This window comes from Poecile atricapillus, chromosome W (genome assembly GCF_030490865.1).
Source record: "Poecile atricapillus isolate bPoeAtr1 chromosome W, bPoeAtr1.hap1, whole genome shotgun sequence".
NCBI lineage: Eukaryota > Metazoa > Chordata > Aves > Passeriformes > Paridae > Poecile > Poecile atricapillus.
In genome coordinates, this window is record NC_081288.1 from 58,390,099 (window position 1) to 58,412,150 (window position 22,052).

At 35.5% G+C, this 22,052-nt stretch overlaps 1 protein-coding gene across 7 annotated transcripts in view; it reads left to right on the forward strand.

The window, feature by feature from the left end:
- Positions 1-22,052, forward strand: part of LOC131591727 (bromodomain-containing protein 1) — a 55,220-nt gene that overhangs the window by 30,557 nt on the left and 2,611 nt on the right. For 5 of the 7 annotated variants that reach the window (XM_058862716.1, XM_058862717.1, XM_058862718.1 and 2 more), the window contains 4 exons: positions 14,390-14,525; positions 15,684-15,811; positions 17,617-17,726; positions 19,749-19,903. In XM_058862716.1, coding sequence (XP_058718699.1) covers positions 14,390-14,525; positions 15,684-15,811; positions 17,617-17,726; positions 19,749-19,903 — 529 coding nt within the window. Of the gene's footprint in view, positions 1-9,103; positions 9,312-14,389; positions 14,526-15,683; positions 15,812-17,616; positions 17,727-19,748; positions 19,904-22,052 lie in introns of those variants that run through there. The other 2 variants (XM_058862715.1, XM_058862719.1) reach the window with 2 other exon arrangements.

A 22,052-nucleotide genomic window follows, 5' to 3' on the forward strand; every position in this document is an offset into this window, starting at 1 on the left:
TATTTTTACATTATATAACCGATGACTGTGTATGAGGCACTTTGTATATCCATGTATTTTATGGAAGTGTTAAAATCCCAATGTATGACACTTCATGTGTTTTTTTTTCTTTAGTCTGTGCACTTTAAGTAGATTTGCAGGTAAGATTACACTCTCATCAAGACTTCTCTAAAGGATATTTTAAAGGAAATGTTATCTTGATATGTTACTGCAGAACAGTTCAAGACATTAATTATATCTTCTCTTAGCACACCATAGTTCTATTTATTTGAGAAGTTCATATAAAACATTTGGGGAAGAAAAGCAGCATGAGGAAATTACTTATGGATATTTACTTAATGTCATCCATGGCCATTGCTATGACTTATATTACCTTTGAAATAAATAATCTGTTTCATTGTCATGTTGGGAACCCTTATGCAGGTATGGAAACAGCTTGTGGGGATTTTGTCTCTTTGGAGATAGGAGTTTAATTTGAACATTAGGTGTGAAGATGTTCATCAAAAGCTGGGGGGACAGGGAATTTGTTTGGGGGAAAAGGAAAGTTTTTTGTTTCGTGGGAATTTGGTTTTTTGTTTGGAATAACAGGATTTTTTGGGGTGTGGGGTGATGCACTTTTTTAATTGGTTGGTTGGCTGGGGTTTTTTTGAATGATCAGGTGAGGACACTAATGATTCTAATGCTGGAATCATAGTATGAGGAAACATTATGTAAGATAGAGTGAGGGGAGTTGTCTTTCATTTATATTTTTGGGGTTTTGTTTGGTTTGACTGTTTGGAAAGCCCCAGCTTCAATTCATTTTCCTAACAGCTTGGAAAGAGCACGCAGCTTTGATCTGGTACTTTAGTTCTGAAGTAAGTACCAAGTGAAGGCAGTGTGATAATAGAAATGAGTTAATCTTTATTATTAATATGAAAAGCTTTGATTTTCAAATATCCTAATTTGCTAGTTTATAGTCCAGATAATTTCATTATGTACCTGTATATAGATTGCATTTTATCACACACAGTGGATCATTTTGTGCTAGATCAGAACAGGAATTAGTAGTAATTCCTTGAAATTTTTATGTTAAACATTGTGAATATTTTCTTAAGGGGAAGAAAAGGTTATATTATTGTGTAAGAAAATTAACTTAATTCTTAAAGGGGAAAAAAAAGGCAGCATCAAAACTAAAACTCACCAGATTTCTGAACACATTTAAATTCTGCCATTTTTCTTTCTCTCTGTGGAATTAGGTATATGTAGAGCAAATATGCTTTTGATTATCTTCAAAATTAACAACCAAGTTGCAGAAATAAAATCCAGACATTAAAAGGTTTTTCTATTGTTATTCTAAAACAAAACTATGTAGTCTCTTCCTGAAGCTAGTAAAGACATGAAGAGAATTAAATTTATGTAGAACTAATACTTAAGGGGCATTTATAATTAGAATTTGTACTTGTTCAAGAAGAGTGAATTGAAAAGGTTTAGCCAATTACTATTGACCTGAAAATGTTCTGGTTAGTCTTTAATAGTATTTTGTGTTTTAAGCATATGTGGTTCATACAGATGTGGCAGTTTATTAGATCTTACTCCTTTGATTAGTTTTCCTAAGTTAGTTTTTTGGTTTGCAACCAAACATCTTGCTTTCACATAGGAAATTTTATTCCTCGTGTTATTTTCAAATTTGTATCTCCACGCTAATTTAAGCAATTTGCAGTTGGCAGCTATTTTGAGCTACAGTTCAGCAAGAAACCAACACAAATGTCAGATATTTACCAAGATTTAAAACCAGTTGAGATTTTGTATGTATGCAGCTGGTATTGATTCATGCAGATGTCTGTGTTATGATAAAAATGCATTAGGGGATGTATACAGCAGTACATTCTTTCTATTTGGTTATCTTTTACAAAATTTAATCTCATGCTGTAAATAAAAATGTTTTTATTCAGTAGAAGAGAGCAGAGCTTTTCCATCCAAAGCCATCCAGTCATAGGAAAAGGCATGCAACAGGCTTCCTGTGTGTGCGTTGACATGAGTCAACAGCTTTGTGGGAAATCCCTGCAGTTGAAAATTAGTTATTGTTGCACAGTTTTCTTTGAATGGTGTGAACATTAACTATCCTTAATTTTCCTGAATACAGAAAAAATAATTGAAAAGAACTTTGCTTAATATGCAAAGCATTGAAATTTTTAAGTGGTTGAGAGCTGGCTGCACTGCCACATATTTTTTCTTTCTTACCTATTCATAGCCAGTATGATGGTTTTGGACATTATTTAAGGATATTTCTGTCCCTTACTCTTCAGTCTCTTCAGTGTTTCCCCCTTTCTTGTCACTTCTGCATTCTTACATGATGAAGTTCAAAGGAAGACTAAAGTTTATTTAATTGACTAAAACCACACCTATGTGATTGTTTCATTATTCTTATAGACTGCTTTTATCGTGCTCTCTTGACTTATATTTGGGGTTGATATTTTTCCAGTTATTTTGAAGAAAGACCACTGACACACTCCTTTTTTTTAAGTGTGATATCCCACATGATGTTTTCGTACACAAGATTACTGAAATGCCAGTTCTTTTTCAGAAATTCACATTGTTGAACAACATGAGTTAACCTTCAAAGAGGACTGAAAGCAGTTCATTTCAATACTCTGACCTTTCATATGTGAATCTTTAAAATATACGAAGCAGGAGTGTAGTGTAATCTTAAATTTAAATTTTATAGTGCTCTACTAGGGCATTGTCACAGTGTACACATGTCTGAGTAGTTGCTATGTAGAAACTGACAGCTCCATAGTGGAGACATGTTTAAAAATTTCCTATACATACTTGATGTACTTTGGGTTTCCTTCACATGGTATCTAGCAACAATTTCCAAAAGAAGATTGTTGGTTTACTTAGGAAATTCTGGTGACATCAGAGATAGATGTATGATTCTTGAAGGCTGAATTGAATTGAATGTCAAGTCTTAACTGTGACAAGTTCCATGACCTTTTTATAATACCCATTGGATACTTACCTTGCTCCTTTGTTACAAAGATGAATCCTTTTTGTCAGGGAAATATTTTCTGCAGTTTTTACATCAGAGAAAAATGAAACTGATTAATGGATAGAAGGTAGATTTTACTGACCAATAAAAATCTGCCTGTATCAATTGTGTATAAGTAAGATAGCAGATGGAACAAATTATTGTTTAAAGAAGCCTTTTTTAACAATGTAAAATGCTAGATTATGATCAGGTGAAATTTGCCTGTGTACTTGGTATTATTAATCATCGCTAAGCTTTTGTAAATTTAGGTTAATTCACAGTTACTGTTACAGTACTCCCTATTTTAATTAGAAACAAAGTATTTAAAATACACTATCCTAAAACAACCACTGTAACTTACCATAGAATCAAGATTTCAGATAGTGATTTTTATAGTACAGTATGTTGTGTTTCTATTATTTCTTGTCCAAATGCTGTAGTAGAAAATTTCAGTGAAGTATATAATATACTTCATATTTTTGCTTTCAGCTACACAGATTTTCTCAAGGTATTGAAACACGTGTAAACAAGTACTTAGAATATGGATTGCTGAAGTAGAATATTGACACAGTAGAAATCACAGAGTGGGAGAATTTATAATTTCTTAATATATACTTCACATACAGTTACCAGCATACTACAAGGATTCCTTATTAAATCTGTTAGTATATGTTGGGCTTTGTTTCTGCTCAACTACTACAAAATGATGGCAAGTAACCTGCATATGAATTCCATTTGCATTTGATAGAATATTGTAGTGAGGACCGATATTGCTTAATCTGATATGATATGAGTAGACGTTGTGTATGGAGTGAAATAGAATACAGTTTATTTTTTTAATTCTTGAGTACTTGATTTCTAATGCATCTTTGCCTCTCTGGAACACAGGCCGATTTGGCTAAAAGTCAGGCTTCATATATACAGCATTCAGGTACCACTCACTAAATGGAGGAAGTGAAAGTAAAAGATACATATCTAAGAAACTTATGTCCTCCAAGTAAATAAAAAAAACTAAAATAAAGGTTCCTCAGGAAAAAAAAAAAAAAAAAAAATTGGTATAATTTCTCTTCTGGGTAGCACAGAGAGGAATGATAGTACATGTGTATATAGATAGATATATAATTGATATGCATTAATCAAGTGCAACAATTTGACTAAATCTATTGATAGATCCACAGTCCTGATCTGTTGTCTTTAAATGTATAGTGATTATTTCATGTGAAGTCTGATTTGAAATTTAATTACTTGAGCACTTAGTGGTGTCCATGAATTTTAGCTGCCTGACTGCAGGAGGTTTGGGAACATGAAACAATTTAAGGTATATTTGCAAACCAGCAAAATATTGGAGATTGTGAGGGCCTAAAAGGAATTATTCTCTTGATTGTTAAATTTATCAGTGTAGAGAAATAGGGATTACAGGAGTCTGACTGTTGAGTTGCCAGAATAAATTTGGTTAATTGGTTTTCTAGTAGGTTGATGGGCTGCTGGGAAATGTACAACCATTTGCTAAGAAAATAAATTAAGGAGAGAAAGTAGGAGGGGAAAAAAAAAAAAAGAACCCCACTGCATTTCTAAATTTCTTTTTAGCCCACTCAAACTTTAGACAGCTCTGCCAGCCCGATGAAAATTTCTGTCAATTTAATTTCTGGGGAAGATTTTGAGAGGTAGGGGCAGGGTTTTGTAATACACATGGAATAAAATAAGTGCACAGGGCAGAAAGATAGGGTTGGAAACTGCTTCATGTCAATCAGCACTCACAATGGCTTTTAAAAAAATAAATGTTCCTTCTGGTTTTATTTCATATAAATAATTATAGTGATAACTTCCTGACTATGAAAAATCAATTTCCAGTTTCTTGATTTGTATTACTAAAATAGGGGGAATTTTGAGCAACATAGTTGAGAATGGGGGGGGGTTGATGAACACCTGGATAAATGGAAACTTGTTGCTTTTTTCAAGGCTTGTGAAGTGTGTGCATGCATAAGGTACATTATACACTAGTATTCTGGAAAATTTTCATGGGTCTTAAACATGTTAATTTATATGAAAATGATGTCTTTTGGGTTATTTTTAAGATATTAATTATTAGCACCTAGTGTCCAATTGCTGTGTTTTCTCTTATTATAACCAAATCTTATGTAATAATAAATGTTTCTAGAAGGCTTTCTGGGTTTTTTTGCTGCTGTAAGAGTTGCGGAGCCATTTACTGTATTCTGGTACTGCTTTTTTTTTTCTTCTTCTTCTCTTTTTTTTTTTTTTTTTTTTAATACTTAGCTCATTTCTTGGCCTAGGTTTGGCTTTCTAAAATAATTAAATGTCATAGTTCCCTATGTGCTTCATCTGCGACATTTAAGACTATTTTTTTCTGTGTGGAACAGAACGTGGGATTTCTTCATAATATTTTAAAAGTTAGTGAATTCGGAGACTCACACTATACTTTTTATAAATGCATTCTTAATTTTTTTAAGAAGACACTTGCCATGGTGCTGAGGCTGGGTATAGATTACCTACCTTCAAATTCACATGCTTAGATAGGGTGAAGTCCCCTCTTACCAGACATACAGTGTATCAAAGTGAATCAAGTCAACTGACCTGGTTGGAACATCATAGAATGCCTTGGAAGGGGCCTTTAAAGTCTGTCTAGTCCAGCCCCCACATACTCCCCCACAGGTCTGATTGAAGAGGTGGACAATCAAAAAGGTTAATCCAGTGACTCCAACAGTAGCGTCAGGCACTGAACCTGGCAGGCAAAAGTACCAGTCACTTAGGGCCCATTCTGCTGTGAGTGGAGAGAGTGGGACAGTTTACACAGTGTGATTGACTGCAGATTCATGTCTCTCAGAGAAGGTTAGTGTGTGGATTTGTGGTTTGTGATTTTTTTTTCCTTTTCCCTTTTCCACTCAGTGAGAAGAGATTAGATTATGAATTTGCATGCACAGAGGAATGTCCTTCATAAAGATCAATTATGGTAGCATGTACTTGTCCACTGTATCATACACACAGCCCAGTATTTGTGGATAGTTTTAATTGAATAGCTCTACTATGTTTCTCATTGTAGTACCCGGATGTAATTTCTTTGGCATGCACATGCTATCCTAATAGGGTAATGCTCCCACTTTGATTTCATTTTCTCTTTTCCTTCTTTTTATTCTGTTTTCTTCCTTGACTTCCTTTTTCTCTTCCCTCAAAAGTTGTAATAATGCTCAGAAATTACTTCCTAACAGCATGGCATTGGAAAAAACAGTTACAAAACCAGATGCTGAGAACTAACCTTCAGCTGATAAGCATGGCTAACTCCTGCATTCTCTAAAAAACTTCCGTGTTGAAGATAAAAGTACTTTAGGTCTGAGGGGAAAAAAGCAGCTATAGATTAATCTGATTAGACACAAAGATATGAGCATGCAAGTCAGACTTATTTTAACTCTTTTGTTCCTAAAAATAGCAAAGCTGGGCTGGGTTTAATAGCTCTTGATTATCTTCACTTGATGATGCTTCAGGCACTGTCAGGTTGACTGCATGAGCAATGAAACATCTCATTTGGTCTTTCTAGCTCCTATCAATGAAGCCAGGAAGACAGTCTTAGGGTAGCAAGCGCTATTAATTTTTGCTGGGCTGGAATAACTTTTTAGTATGGTGCTTCAGTCTCAAAAGATTCAGGTCATGCACTTCCTCAAGTACTCTGCATACTATCATAGAAGGAGGCTGAATCATGTGAAGTTTTAATCTCCCTGCATAAAGTACCTCTCAAAGTAAAAAAGGCCTGGAAAATTAGCACTGGGAATGCAGCTGTGTAACTTACGGAAGTAATGCAAAGATTTGCAGTTTACTGTGGTGTCCTATATGTCATCTCAGGAGTGGCAGATCTCTGCCTTGATCTCTCTCATGTAGCAACTTGTTTCATTCTCTATCCTAGAAAGAGGAACAAACTATGAACCAGTTTTCCTAAACAGTTGTAGAAGGCAAATAAATACTAAATTATTTATTTTTAATAGAACAGGATTACTGGACCTGCTTACATAGAAGAGCTCTGTAGTTCTCTGTCCATCTGTTTCCTTTTCTTTGGATACCATACCTAAAAACTGTGTTCTCACAATTATGGGGAAACGCTTATTTTCAGTGAAGAAAAACTGTATTGATAAAAGCTCTGTGTAAAATCCTGTAGATAGTAATTTGCAAAAGTTAGTTCAATTCAGGAACAGCTCAGTTTAGGAAATGGAGCAGCCTTTCTTTGTAGGTGTAGGTCCTGCTGGCTGCTCTGAAAGACTGTTAGGCACTAAGATTTTCATGCAGTATATTGATAAATATTTATCATGCTTTTTCATTATATAAACTGTGAATTAAAATAATAGTTATTGATTTAAGTCTTCAAGAAATCTATTAAGATTTTTTCATTTATATCAGGATTTTGTAGTTGAGAAAGTAAAAATCTTCAAATGGAAAACGTTTAAAAAAATTTGTTTCTTTCTTAAGGATCGTAACTATTTGGGCATAAATCAGTAAAAAATGTTTGGAAAAAAGATTTGGATCTTAAATCCTCTTAAGCAATTTTTGCCAAGGTAATTAGAACTAAATGGTCCTAAATATTACTGACTTTCTGTGGTAATTTCTTGGATTGTGAGTGACATACCATTGGTCTGTATGTGATTTAGGCATTTAAAGCTTGTATTTTGCAGTCATCTGTTTTACATGTCATAAATTATATAAACCAAAGCTGATTCAGAATTCAGTTTGTAAAAGTTAGTTTTGAATTTTTCAGGTATTGTACTTTCTAATGGCATTTTCTACTCTACTGCTTCATCAGTCTGTACCACTGGAACAGCTGATACTTAGAAGAAGTTATAAATTTTAATATTTTATATTTTTGAGAAATGTTTCTTCTTGTATGCTCTTTTTTTCATTTCAGAGTTTTCTGGAGTGTTTTCACATTCCTCCACTAAGGTTGTCTGCCATTTGCATATTTTAAAATGCCTTGAACAATCATCCTACAATACAGAGATCCTGTTGTAGGGCAGAGCAGCATATGATCCTTACCTTATAGAAGCTGTAGCTATTAAATGCTGGTTAGTTTTCCTTTCTGTTTTGTAAATCGGATTTTGCTGTTCTATCAGAGTCTCATCTGCTTTGACAGAGACACATCTTACTCTCAGAACTGTAGAAAATTAGTAGTTAAAGGATGAATTCTTTGGCATTCTTTTGGAACCCATCAAACAGGCCGTTCATTCATTGAGCCACCAAACTGTATTTGTTCTGTATCACTTAAACCTTTAAAGGTTAACGTTTTCTGGTTAGGATCTTGAAAGGTGCCTCTGTTTATTGTATAGGTGCCACATCATGGAAGCTTATGTTGAGCTCTCTTTGCTGTCTTTAGCCATGACCAAGTTGTAAGCACATTTTAAAAGCTTTATTTCCAAGGGGACTCTTCACACCAGGCTTTGTAGTCTTTGAGTAACTGGCTTCCATTTTGTCTGTATGCTGAAGACTGTTTTAAGCGCAAGAAGCTTTGATGTGCTCTGATATTCATCTGTGTATTCTGAAAAGAAGAATTGTGTTTAATACTTGTACAGCACTCTAGAATTTACTGTTTGAAGTAACATTTAAAGAGTTACTCTCAAGGTCTTAGGCTCTTTTGACATAAAAACTCAGTGGATGCCTTCTTGTTTCTGCCCGTTTCCAAGGTTTGCGTTTTTAAGTGTACAGTAACTTTTGGTGATTTATTACCTTCAAGTGTTCCGTTATCTTGTGTGTGCTTATCTGTATATATAAATCCCCCTAAATCAGTGACATCCCCTTTCTTACTCTTACTGGAGATATTTTTAGACACATTTCTAAACTGTGTTCTTGATACATATCATGCACTTGGAGGTTGTATTCTGTGTTTTCGATGACTTTCAGTATTTTCTTTTTCAAGAAAGAGGCCTGAATCAAAGTGAAACTTAATTAGATTGTCCCTTTAGAAAGCTTAGGTTTTAGTGACAGAATATATGGGACACCTGTGTCATACTCACGGTCTCTGGACACTACTGTAAGGATGGCTTATTTATTTGAAAGCTCTGTTTCCTTTCAGAGTGACTTAATGGCTTTTTCACTGTCTTCCAGGTTCTCATATTAACTAATAACATGCTGGGTATTTATCTCTTTGGATCCTAATTATTTTCTATTATCCTCAACACGGAATGGAGTTCAATTAAATGATCATTTTGGAACGCAGAAAGACAATTACATTTGAAGTAATTAATTTGGATCATGTTGGAGACACCAGCCATCCTTAAAACAAAAAACAAATAGAAATGAACACTCTTGGAGGAAGTCTTTGACATATATGAAACTATGCTCTTCATTCAATATATTGCCCCATTTCCGTAAGTTACAAAGATGTACGTGTTGTAGTATATGTGACACAGATTGGTCTCAGAGTTTTACCAGTCCCAGCATTCTTATTCCCAGAACATGTTTGGTGAGAGCAGATTAGCTAAGAATGCTACATCTCCAACCTCTTCCCTTCCCCAAAAAAAAACAGTCTCATCATCCTTGGAGAAGTGAAACCTACCAAGAAAAAAATGTGGGTTTTTTTTTTTAATAAAATACAGATTTTCCTCTACTACATATATATTTTAACGAGGAGTAACATCACTTGTTCTGGGTAAGTGCACAAGTCACTACTGAAAACAAGACTAAATAGTGTTGTAGAAGTGCTGGTGCACTGTTTGCAGTAATTTTTTGAATGCTCCTGTTTTTTTTATTGGTTAAATCTTAGCCCTTCAGTTCTAGTTTTAGGAGAGCACTTCATCTTACATTTGGATGTGCGTGGTTTTGAACCAGGCCACACATAGTACAGTTTTAATTGCTTTAGAATAATTTCATTCAAGTTCTGCTGCTTTTTGTTTCAGCAGAACTGTAAGATGTGATTACAGTCTGAAATGTACAGTTCTGTATTCTGGGGCAGCATTTTGTACATTCATGGACATGCTGTGCTGCTCTTTGGCCTATACTGAGCTTTGTTCCTCTACCATGTTTTCCTAATTTCTGCTCTCTTTTGGAAATTACCTTTTCCTGCTTCCTTTAATTTAGTATGGGCAACAGGATTCTAACTTGCTTGATGTGTAGGTAGTCAGTGAAAGTTTTAATTGCAGCTTAAGAACAAACTGGCATTGTTGAGAAAAAGTTAAAACTTTCCCTGATAAATACAGTTTTCAGTGCAGTGAGAGACCTGTGGAAAAGTATCAGGCTGATCATCTTTGCCTTACTTTTCTTCTTCTTAGTTAGGATTTTTTTTTTTTTCAAAATGGTTGTGTTATGCCATAATTGGCAAGGCAGAAAATTTTCCATGTACATTGAAGTTGAGCTGAAGATTAGAAATGGCAGTAACCCTGCATTTAAGATTGATAGCAGACTTCATTGTTTGAGAATTCCCTTTCTAATTCAAAAAAGTTAAGTTCTGCTTCCTGAGAGTGGACTGCTTTTTTGAAGAAACTCAAGAACAGAGATGAAAAGTAAAGGAAATGAACCACTAATTAAAGGCTTTTAGTTTGATCTTTAGGACTTTTGGGGGGAAGAGGAGGATTGTCATTCAGTGGCAATATGTGTAAGAAGTTACATAAAATTTCACTCCATGACTGTAGATAAAGCTCATTTGATATAAAAAAGTCATGAGCTTTTGGAAAGTTACAAGCAGGAGGAGTTATGTCTCATGGATTTTCTTTATTTGGCCTTCTTAGTTATATCTACTGATTCAATAAAATGCAAGTTCCTTAAAGCAAATGGAGATCTTTAATTTCACTCTAGCAGCTACAGGACATTGAGTGTTTCATGATTCATGGTAGGAAATAGTCTTGTGATGATATAACAGAAACCAAATTGTGTAGTACATTGGATCTATTTTTGCACATCAGTGCTACTACCATAAAGCACTTAGATTTTACCGCTTCCTTTTTTTCTGGCAAGTTACAAGGTCACTTGTGAGCTGCTTCATCTATGACTAGATATGAGAGTGTTTTGTGTAAAATAAGCCTTGAGATTTTCCCTTCTTAAAATAATGCCTATTCCTTATAACTTCTGAAACATGAACTGTGTAAACTGGAGTCTCATGGATTGTGTAAGCTCCTGTCATTTGGGGCTTGATGCTCAGGAAAATTACTTCTGCAGATAGCTTGCATGTTCTTTGTTTTTTCATACTTCCACAAGCAAGAGAGAAATATGTCTGGGAAGCTCTAAATTATTTTGCACTTTAGGATTCCTTTGTTGTTAAAAGTGTCTTGGGTTTTTTTCCCAATTTGCTGTAGTTTAATTCCAGCGGACAACCAAGTACCACCTGGCCACTCTTCACTTCCCCACTCCTCCCTCCCCACAGTGGGATGAGGATGAGAATCAGAAAAAGGTAAAACCTCTGGGTTGAGATAAGAACAGTTTAATAATCGAAGCAAAGTAAAATACAATAGTAATAATAAAAAAAAGGAATGAAACCCAAGAGAAACAAGTGACACACAATGCTCTGTTGCGTAGCGCACACTAACCAATGCCCAACCCTCTCCCCCAGTCATGATCAGCCCCTCCCAGCCAACTCCCATCAGTTTATCTATGGTGTGTGGCACTCTGTGGTGTGGAATATCCTTTCGGCCAGTTTGCATCAGCTGTCCTGGCCATGCTCCCTCCCAGCTTCTTGCTGGGAGGCAAATACACCTGCTCACTGGCAGAGCATGAGACACTGAAAAGTACTTGACCTAATGTCAGCACTACTCATCAACTCAAACATCACTGTGTTATCAACATTATTCTTACACTAAATCAAAATATATCACTGTATCAGCTACTCAGAGCAAAATTTGCTCTATCCCAGCAGAAACCAGGACACCACTGTTGGTAACCATTCTACAGATTGATAAAACATCTTTTACTGTAATCTGAAGTGAATTAAATGAGTCATTAAACTCAGAGTTTATATTTAAACTAGAATAAGGCTGAACTGTCACTTCAGAGAGCTGTCTCCATTGCTATAGTTGAATGTTTCTGTTGTATCCCTCATTTCTTAACTTCAGCAATCCGGCAATCACGTGGTTACTTTGTCCAGTGCATTGCTGAAAACTGGCTCCTTAACGTAATCACATATTTCTCTGTACTGACTTGTTTACGATGAGACAACACTATTGCCAGGGACTGAGAGTGCCAAAATATACATTTGATGACAGCACAGTCATAAACTGATTGAAATAATGAAAATATGAAGCCCTTTTGTCCTGGATGTGCATGTACATACAAAACCAGTGTATGCAGAAATAAGCATCCAAGTCACATTTGGCTTATATATGGTTAAATGTTTTTCACATGCCCTTACAATACAGGTACTTCTTTTTACACTTCCACAGTCCATTGGGAACCTGAACTGTGCCCTTGTTCTAGCAGCAATCATTACTTGATCTGTCTTCCTGTTTAAAATTCAGTCTATGGTCTTACTTGTTTCTGCTGATAGCTGCTTCACATTAGCTAGATGCCTGAGTGATAACTTGAGTCATGTGTCTCCAGCTTGTGGCAGGATGAAAACAAAACAGTTTATATACCTCACTTAAAAGATAAGTCTGACAGGATATTGAAGAGTAAAACATTTTTTGCAGAGACGTAAGAGATGTCCTTTGCAGAATGTTTTTTTTAGCTTTTCATTTCAAATGCCATGCAAAATGTATTGTGATAACTTAAATTCCCCTATACACTTTTTCATAAAGCATACTCTGTTTCAGCACAGTCTTAGACCCAACTCCTCCTTAATCTGCAGATATTTTCATCAACTTGCTGAGAGTGAGAACAAGATCAATAAAAAGCACTGATTAATAGTTGTGTGCTTGACACTCAGGACAATGCTACCTTTATAATTTTTCTGCTATGGGAAATCAAAGGCAAATGTAGGAGTTACAAAACAACGACTCTTGAATGAATATTTACAGTGTAAACTAAATGACAATGAAAGAGAATGCTTATATGTAAATATTTCAGAACCTTGAACAAATATGCTCCTTTTTCTCTTAAAAATCTAAAGTTGTGTTAATAATCCAAATGGAAGGTCTCCTGGGGTGGAGGGGAAAACCCCATAAGTCACTGTATGAAAATGGTTGAAAAATTACTGGATTGTACAAAGTAACTTGCTAAGCTCAGGTTCCTTAGTTATCAGCCTGCTTTGCAGAGGTCTTTGTAGCAAACAGACTGGAAGAATTAGTAAAGGGAGTTCTGCCATAATTGTTTTATAGTACAAAGCTCTCTGGAGGGGAATGTGAAGTTACATCACCTAGTTTGACTGTGTCTGAATGTACAACGATCCTGATAACCTTCAAGCCTTTGGTAGTGGTAAGGATGGCTGGGATGGGTAGCTCTTTCTTGTGTTGCAAGCGGCGTGCTCAGAATTGAATTTGTTTTAAAATTTTGTAGGCTGCAGTTTGCAGTAGCTAACTGCAGGCCTGTACCATTTGCCTTTTTTAGTGAGCACATTTCTGATTGTATTGTAGAGTCTCTCTTGGATTCTTTCCTTGTTAGTCCTAATGTCCACACCTCCACACACACTCCCACACATCCTGGAAAGTGTTCAGAATGCTGTCTTAGAACTTTTCATTTGCCTCTTTAATCAAGTATAGAAATGGCTTAATAAGGACTAAACTGTTTGTATAGCAAACCCAGAGCAGGATTGGCAACAGCCCATCAAATAAGTAGATTGTGATATAAAAGCCTTTTTAATGTTTTCATTACAATTATGGAATTAAAATGTAATATCCTTTGATGTATATAAACATGTCTTAGGGGAAAGCTAATTAAAAACAGTACCATGTGTATTGTTGATTATTGGTGACAGAAAACGGTCATCATTGTGTCAGTCAGCCTGAATTTAAAATGGAAAGACTATCAGGAAGAATTAGATAGTGTCATGAATAAATACATACCAGTTTTTACTTAGAGTGTTTGAAAAGATTTTAATGATTACAGCATTGCATTCAAATAAGCCTTTTGTTGACTTGGTAATCTGCTTTATTTGTAGCATTTTATTTTTGGGGGGTTTTTTCTACTTAGCTTTTGCAGAGTGGTTGTTTTAACAGTTGGAAACATTACTGCAAAGACTGATTTGCTAGTCCATTTAGTATTTCCCATATTGCACTCTCTGCATATTTTTTTTTTTTTTTTTTTTTTGTACCTTACCTAAAGCTCTATTCTGTCTTTAAAATCTGGACAACAGGAACTTTCTATTTATAATACTTCCTTGAAATTACATATTTTGTTAATATTCATGTTCTTTTTCATCACACCTGAAGGACAAAACAATAATGATTTATTGTGTGAATACAAAAAGTTGTTAATGAAAATGGTGTGGTTTCCAGTTTGATGCAGTTTATTTTCTGTGTTATGCTGCAGGTCTGTCAAATGGTTTTGGAGATGAAAGTAAAGAGAGAGCATTAGATGATACTCCAGGAAGAAAAGTTGAACCTCGTCGCCGCTGTGCATCAGAATCTAGTATTTCATCTAGTAACAGTCTCTTGTGTAACTCAAGGTAAAACTGTAAATACAAAATGCAGATTTGAGACTGGATATATCAGTTTTCTGTAGTGCTTGTGACCCGTGTTGGAGGATTGCATAAATTCTGGGAAAAAGAGTGTGTTTCAGTTTTCTCAGTTACATCAGATCTGAGATATCTTTCAGGATTGCTGGGATTCATCTGTTGAATTCAGGTTATTGCATATCCAGGCAGTTACATTTTTCAACTGACTGTGCTTCTCTTGCTCTGTAAAGATGCAGATATGTTTTTGCATATAGTATCTTGGCTTCCTATCCTACTTCCCTAATCCAGAACACTAAAAATGTGTTTATTTTTCTGAGGACAAGAGAGAAGCAACTTACAAAGCAGAGTCTTGTACACAGAAAAGGTAGTTCAACAGCTTTGGAACTGTAGGTTGCTGGTAGGGTACTACAGTGATGATAGTAACTCTGTACCAAGTCTTGGCTTCCTCTCCATGGAGTCTCTTGTTAAAGACAGGACTGTCAGAACAGACATCTCTGCCACCACTGATGTCTCCATCACCAATGGTGCATTTTCTGAAAGAACACTAATCTCTGGGTGAAAGGTAGCTGTCTCCAGTCCTGGGCTATGAGGAAGGGACATACAGGAGAGTATAGGGTAAATCTGTTAGACAGAAAAAGAGGACTGTATTCATGTGTTCAGGTTAAGGGAATGGTGTTAATGCAGTCATGTTTGAACAGGCTTCCAGAAAGAAAGAAAATTTAATATGGCATCTATTCTAAATGTGATATTATAGATCAAATTGTCAGTAAAATTGTTCAGATTCTATTTTAAGATTTCTTGAAGAAAACTCAAGTGTGCAGAGAACAATTTTCGCATTTTGAGTAGAGACATTTCACAATTGAAAGACTGGAATTTGTAGTGAGAAATTAGAGAATAGTTGTGTTTTCTATGTAGTAGAACTGTTGGAGCAGTGGAACTGTCTTTGCTGATAACTGCACAATTCTGTGTATGAAAATAATCAGGGCTTTGGCTTTTATGTTGTTTGTATTTGTTACTCAAAATATTTTTAGAGCTTGCTCCACTGATTTTACTCTTTACTAATGAAATTTAAATTCCTGTTCAAAATGTTGATTTATAGTGAACAATGTTAATTATCAAATAGTGGTTTTAATATTAATACTTTTGTAGTTTCAGTCTACCGAAGTGTGGTAAAGGTAAACCTGCCCTGATACGGAGACACACACTGGAAGATCGAAGTGAACTGATATCATGCATTGAAAATGGAAACTATGCCAAAGCAGCAAGAATTGCAGCTGGTAACTATAAATAATTGAATTCTTAATAGTATTGTATAATTTTGTTAATTTATTTGCCAGATTCTAACATGCTTATTTTTACTGCTTAAATACATTAAGCCTTCTGAGAGTGTTGTTGATATCCTTCCAGAAACTACTGAATTCTGCTTTTGACACTTTAAAAACTTCTAAAAGAATAGTATCTGACAAATAGTATACTGACAAATAGTATTTTGATTAATTTTCTCTCCTTGCTTGAGGAAATAAAAAGAGTAGATGACTTTTCTTTTACAGATCTTGTAAAACAAAATTAGTAATCATGTGCTAGATTAGTAACCCCTTACTACCATGTGGAATAAATTCTGACTAGGAAGAATTATAAGACTCTTACTTGTTTATACACCTGAGAAGTCTTTGAGTCTGGCTGCATGCATCTATCAGCTTTTGTATGATTTCCTATTCATCATTAAAATACCATTTTCTTTGCTGCTGAGAATAGTGTAGCTCGCTCTTGTTAGCTGTCCTGAAGAAGAGGTTTTTATGTACAAGATGTAGTTCTACATACATATTTTTTTTAAGCAGTCTGTAAATGAAGGATGAATTAATTGAAACCCTCATGGCTCTTTCTAACTAACATGTTAGAAATTTACAAACTGTTACTAACAGAGCAGAGAAATAGAACTTACTGTGCAGAATGATTGAACTAATTTTTTGTTATGTGATCACTTCACTTTCCACTTGCTATTTTTACTTATAAATGGTCTTAAATCACCTTTTTTCCCTAGTATATTTTTGTAATGTTGAGATAGAACATATGTCTGCATGCCACCTTTCATTATAAATAAGCAATGCTCATTTGAAATGCATTTTCTCTCAGCAGTAAGTACAGCTGCAGCCCCTGAACTGTATGTTGGTACCAGGTTTCCCCATACAAGAAGTGCTGCCTGACCTTTACAGCATATGAACTTGGATAACTTTTCCCCCGTTGATCACCACCCCCAGTTCATCTTTAGGGTGTAACTCACTGTCTTCAGATCAGTCTCTGGACTGTATCTAAGGGGGGATCAGTTGTGGTTTTGGTTGACTGAAAGGCTTAAGCCCATCTCAGGCTTCAATCCATTGCTGAGCAGTGGAGAAGATAATTGAGCATTCTGGTAGAAGTGCACAGTAACATAAACTCAGTTGTTCATTACCCTGCTTTTTGAGAAGAAATAAAACCATAGTGCTGCTGCCTGGAAACCTGTTGATGTTTTTGAACTCGACTGCAGGAAAGGGCAGGGCAGAGAAACCAAAAAAACTTGTTAAAAATAAATAGAAATCAAAATACAGGTTAGAATTTAGGCATAAGAATAGAAAGGTGTACCAGAGTAGTACTGTTAAATTACCAGGTGCTAATCTCAGTGTGGGTATCTAGGTATCCAGCACTTGGAAATATGTACCGTGCAACTTGCATCTTGAAAACCATCATCTCTGTGACAGGATTGTCATCGCAGTTCTAAAAGAAACTGTTATTTGAAGTACCATAATTTTATGTTTTCTTTGGAGCTTTTTGAAAGTGAAAGAATTACTGGAATTTGGAATACACTTCCTAAGAACTTAGATGTTTTAAGATATGCTATTTCTAGAAGCATCTAAACCCTTATTCTTTATCTGTAGGCTTGGAATAAAGTAGTAATATCATGTAAAGAGCTCTTATGAATACTACCTTGTTTTCATTGGTATTTGGATTCTAAGGATCATGAGCTATTGATTAGAAAACCAAGAAATGCAGATTTGTCTGAGGTTTCATTCTGGAACATTTTAATTTTGTATTTCTTTGTTCTTAGAAGTTGGGCATAGCAGTATGTGGATTTCAACTGATGCTGCAACATCTGTTCTTGAGCCTCTAAAAGTAGTATGGGCCAAATGCAGTGGATATCCCTCTTACCCAGCTCTGGTAAGTGCCCAGATTCCCAGAAGTACTACAGTAGTGACTTTCTGGTCTAAAAACACCATGCGCAAAGTTAAGGTAATTGGTAAACTCCCATTCAGGTTGAATAAAGGTTGGCTTATTCTGCCCTCTTTACCATGCACTGAGTTTGTACTGTTATTGCAATGTCATATTTTAAATCAGTAACTTCTGCTACCCTGCCTGCCCTTTGAGATGTGCAGTACTCCTGTGTCACGGTTTAACCCAGACAGCAGCTGAGCCTCCTGGAGCCACTCGCCTGTTCCCCATGGGTGGGGGAAGAGTTGAAAGAGTCACAGTGAGAAAATTCGTGGTTGAGATAATGACAATAGGGAAATAATAGGGAAAGCAAAAGCTGTGCACACAAGCAAAGCAGATTCATTCACCACTTTCCATGGGCAGCAGGTGTTCAGTCATCCCCAGGAACACATCATCACATTTGGCTTGGTAAGACAAACGCCATGACACTGGCCGTCCCTACCTTCCTCCTTCGCCCAGCTCAATATACAGAGCATGATGCCATATGGGATGGAAATATCCCTAAAGTCAGTTGGAATCAGATGACCCAGCTGTGTCCCCTCCCAACTCCTTGTGCACCCCCAGCCTCCTCATTGGTGGGGCAGTGTGAGAAGGGAAAAAGGCCTTGACTATGTATAAGCATTGCTCAGCATTAACAAAAGCATCTTGATACTGTCAATGCCATTTTCAGCTCAAATCCGAAACATAGCTCCATAGTACCTACCGCAAAGAAATTGTCTCTGTCCCTGCTAAAAACAGCGTACTTGTCTCAGTAGTCTTCATTTCTACATTATTTATTATTTCTGTTGCAAAATGAGTATAAAAATACTCTTGATTCTGCAATGCATTAAAGAAACAAAAACTCAGTGGCTGGAATGAACTGTTCATACACTGGCTTGATTTATATACGAGTCTGGAGAATCACGACTTAATATGTGTGTGCTAAGGACAACATGAAATGTAATCATACAGAGTCAGGTTAAAACCTCTGGAGGTACATTATAGGACTCAAATACATTTGAATCAGATGCTGAAAATTTGATGATTTGATGATTGTCTCTTGAAAGGTGTTAGCGCTAGATTTAAAGTGATGAAGAAGACCAAATGGTTCCTTTTCTGCTGCCTTCTTTATGTCAGCATTGGTGTTTCTGAGAGTGGGACAACTTGAGGAGTTAAACCTCTGTCAAGAGAAGAAAATTTTTCTGATTTCTGCAAGCTCCCCACAGTATTAGCATTCTATTAATTTATTTCCCGAAGTCAGTTTACTGTGGATTAAGATTGGTGCCAGTGTGGATGGTGGAAAAACAACAGAAGTTTGTAGAGTAGGAGATGGGTGGAACAGGCATGGATTAGAAAACTTTCTTTGGGTAGAAGCTAAGCTCTTCATAATGCTGTGAGCTGCCTGCAAAGGAGTTTTTCTATCAGAATGGTTAGCTTAATGTTAGCAGCATATTCCCTCTCTCCCTCAAGTTTTGTTTAGAAAGACTTTGTGACTGTAACTGCATGTTTTGCTGAATCATTACATTTGATATGCAAGATATTTGAAAGTTACACCTTTTTTTGGTTTTGTTTTTAAATTTTTGCTCCAGAGTTTGAATATGGAGCATGTGTTTTACAGAAATACTTAACAGCGTAACATGGGGTGGTTCTTTCAGGTATATGAATTTCAAACACCAAAATTAGAGGCCAGTTACAGCTTTTAGAAATCCTGGTTTGACTTTTTCATTCTAAAACCTGCATGTCAGTCTCAAGGTTGTACTAAGTGGAATTAAAATAGGACTTTAAGAAGAACTGATGCTGGCAAAAAATGCCACTAGGTCTCCTCTATGCCTGTTCAGCTTATGTCAGAAAGTTGTGTGTAACACAAAGTCAGTTTTATCCAGTAATTGTTTAGTTCATTATTTATTTTGTGTTAACTTACTTTGTAATACCTTCTTAAAATGGATTACATAATTTTAAATATGAGGAACTATCCTTTCTTCTCTCTTACAGATTATTGACCCTAAGATGCCTCGTGTTGCTGGCCATCACAATGGTGTTACTATACCAGTGCCACCTCTAGATGTACTGAAAATTGGAGAACAAATGCAGACCAAATCAGATGAGAAACTATTCTTAGTACTATTTTTTGACAATAAAAGAAGTTGGTATGTTATTGAAATGTATTGCTTGATGCAGTGACTTAAAATTTTAAAAACCAGTACCTTTGATCTAGAAGAAAATTGGAACATTTTTTTTCCATGGATATAATACCTATGGAAGTATAAACTGTAAGATTAAAATTTCATATTTGAGTCTATATTTGGACTAAGATATATATCATCACTGAAAGATACCTTTTTATTGTCAGTTTGGAAAAAAATAGTATAAGTTATTAGTCTTCTTTATTTACAAGCTACTTTCATTTATTGACCTGATGAAATTGCTTCATTGCTTCATAGGTCTTTTAAAGTTATAGTGTAACATTTATCTGTATCATTCTTCATCATTGCTTTCTGAACTACAACACCTCTCCTCCCAGTCTGCTCAAGTGCATTTTCTTTGTATTTTTAACCTCTGTTTAGTTAAATCCTTCATTAACACTTTCATTTGAAGTTCTTAGCCTTTCCTAATTTTTCTTTTTTTCGTTAAACCTTCCCTATTTCTAGTTATTTTGGCATCAGCAATATGCTCTGTAAAGCCTGAAGGGGGATAATTCACATAACAAAACATTCTCTTTCCCTCCCCCATGGCCTTCAGTTTTAGGGCTGGTGGGAATTTTCTGGAGACATAGGGGGAGACACATTAGATATTTTGGTGTTCTTTTGGTTGTTAGGGTTGTTTTTGTTTCTGGTGGGGTTTTCCTAGGCATAGAAGCTTCTCATCTACCTTTCATCAACTTACTATTTCTTTCCTGTGTTCTCTGTAGACACTCTCCTAGTTTCCATACAGGTCAAGCTAACTAAATATGTCCATGTCTCATTTTTCTCTTGAATTTGCTTTTACCTGTCAGTTTCCTCTTCAGATGAATAATCATCTGAAGATATTTATGACATATAAATGTGAAGATGAAGATGACGTATAAATGTGGCATCTAGTGATGCTGCCATTCTCTTGACTCCTTCTGTGCCAGTACGCTATCATTTAAATAAATTCTTGCCCAAAATTTAGAACTGATGTTTGCTATTCTTCCACTTAGATTTTTTTGCATAATTTCTGTGTTCTTCAGTTATTTTCTTAATTAATTGTTACGTCTTCATAATTATCTTTCTTCAGTTGCTCAGGATGCCATTAGCTCTTGCATTCTTCTGCCTTTGTTTGCAGAGAACATCTGCATTTAAACATATTCAGCATTCTGTTTCTTACTTTTTCCTCTTACTGGTGTCACCAGTGTAATGCATGTCTTTCTTGGTCACTTCCTTAATCATTGCTCTGATTGCTTCTTGATCTGGGGAGTCCTCTGCAGCATAAACTTTTCTGATTAGTCTGTATATGCAGGCAGTCCTAAAGAACGTAAATATTGTGCAAAGTTGTCTCTGATGGGTACTCTGCATAGATAGACAGGAAAAGACTCAATACTTCTTCCAGCCCCTTTCCTCCCCTCCACCCTGACCCCACCAACTTGTTTTGGTAATGATTCTTTTATTGTTATTATTTTGGCAGTTATAATTCTGTCTCTGTTGTGTCTCTTTTAGTCTGGAAACCCCTGTTTGTGATTTTCATTCATCTGCAGGGTGTGTGTCACCTTCAGTCTGTGATACCAGTGTCTATCCCCTATGGATTTTCGTATTTGTTTCTTCTTCGTCTCCCTGCTTGTATCTGGAGAATGTGCAAAGCTTTCTTTTAAAAATACCTTCTTAAAACTTTCTTTGATCGGTATTAAAACTGATAACGGTTAGACTGCTGCTTTTCATGCTGTTATCATACTGTGTCCTTGTACTGACTCTTCACATTTTATTTCAGTGTGTGCTCAATACAATAAGACTCTAGTTAGAGTCCTTTAAAAGAATGAAATTATTTCAATAGCCAAATTTACTTATTTAAAAGAATTTTTTTTCAGATTTGACTTTCTAATTTCCTGTTGGTTTGGCTTTAAATGGTCTCCCAAACCAATGTTTTTAAACAAAAGGAGGGCATCTGCCTTCTACAGGATTGAGATTGCAGACTACAGTAACATATCTTAAAGATATTCATTAATTTACCTAATATTTGTATTCCTTAATGTCTGTAACTTCAGAAAACAGGATTACAATTAAGATTTATGAAAATGACATAAATTTAATTTATACTTTAAAAATATTTAGAATGCTTTAACTA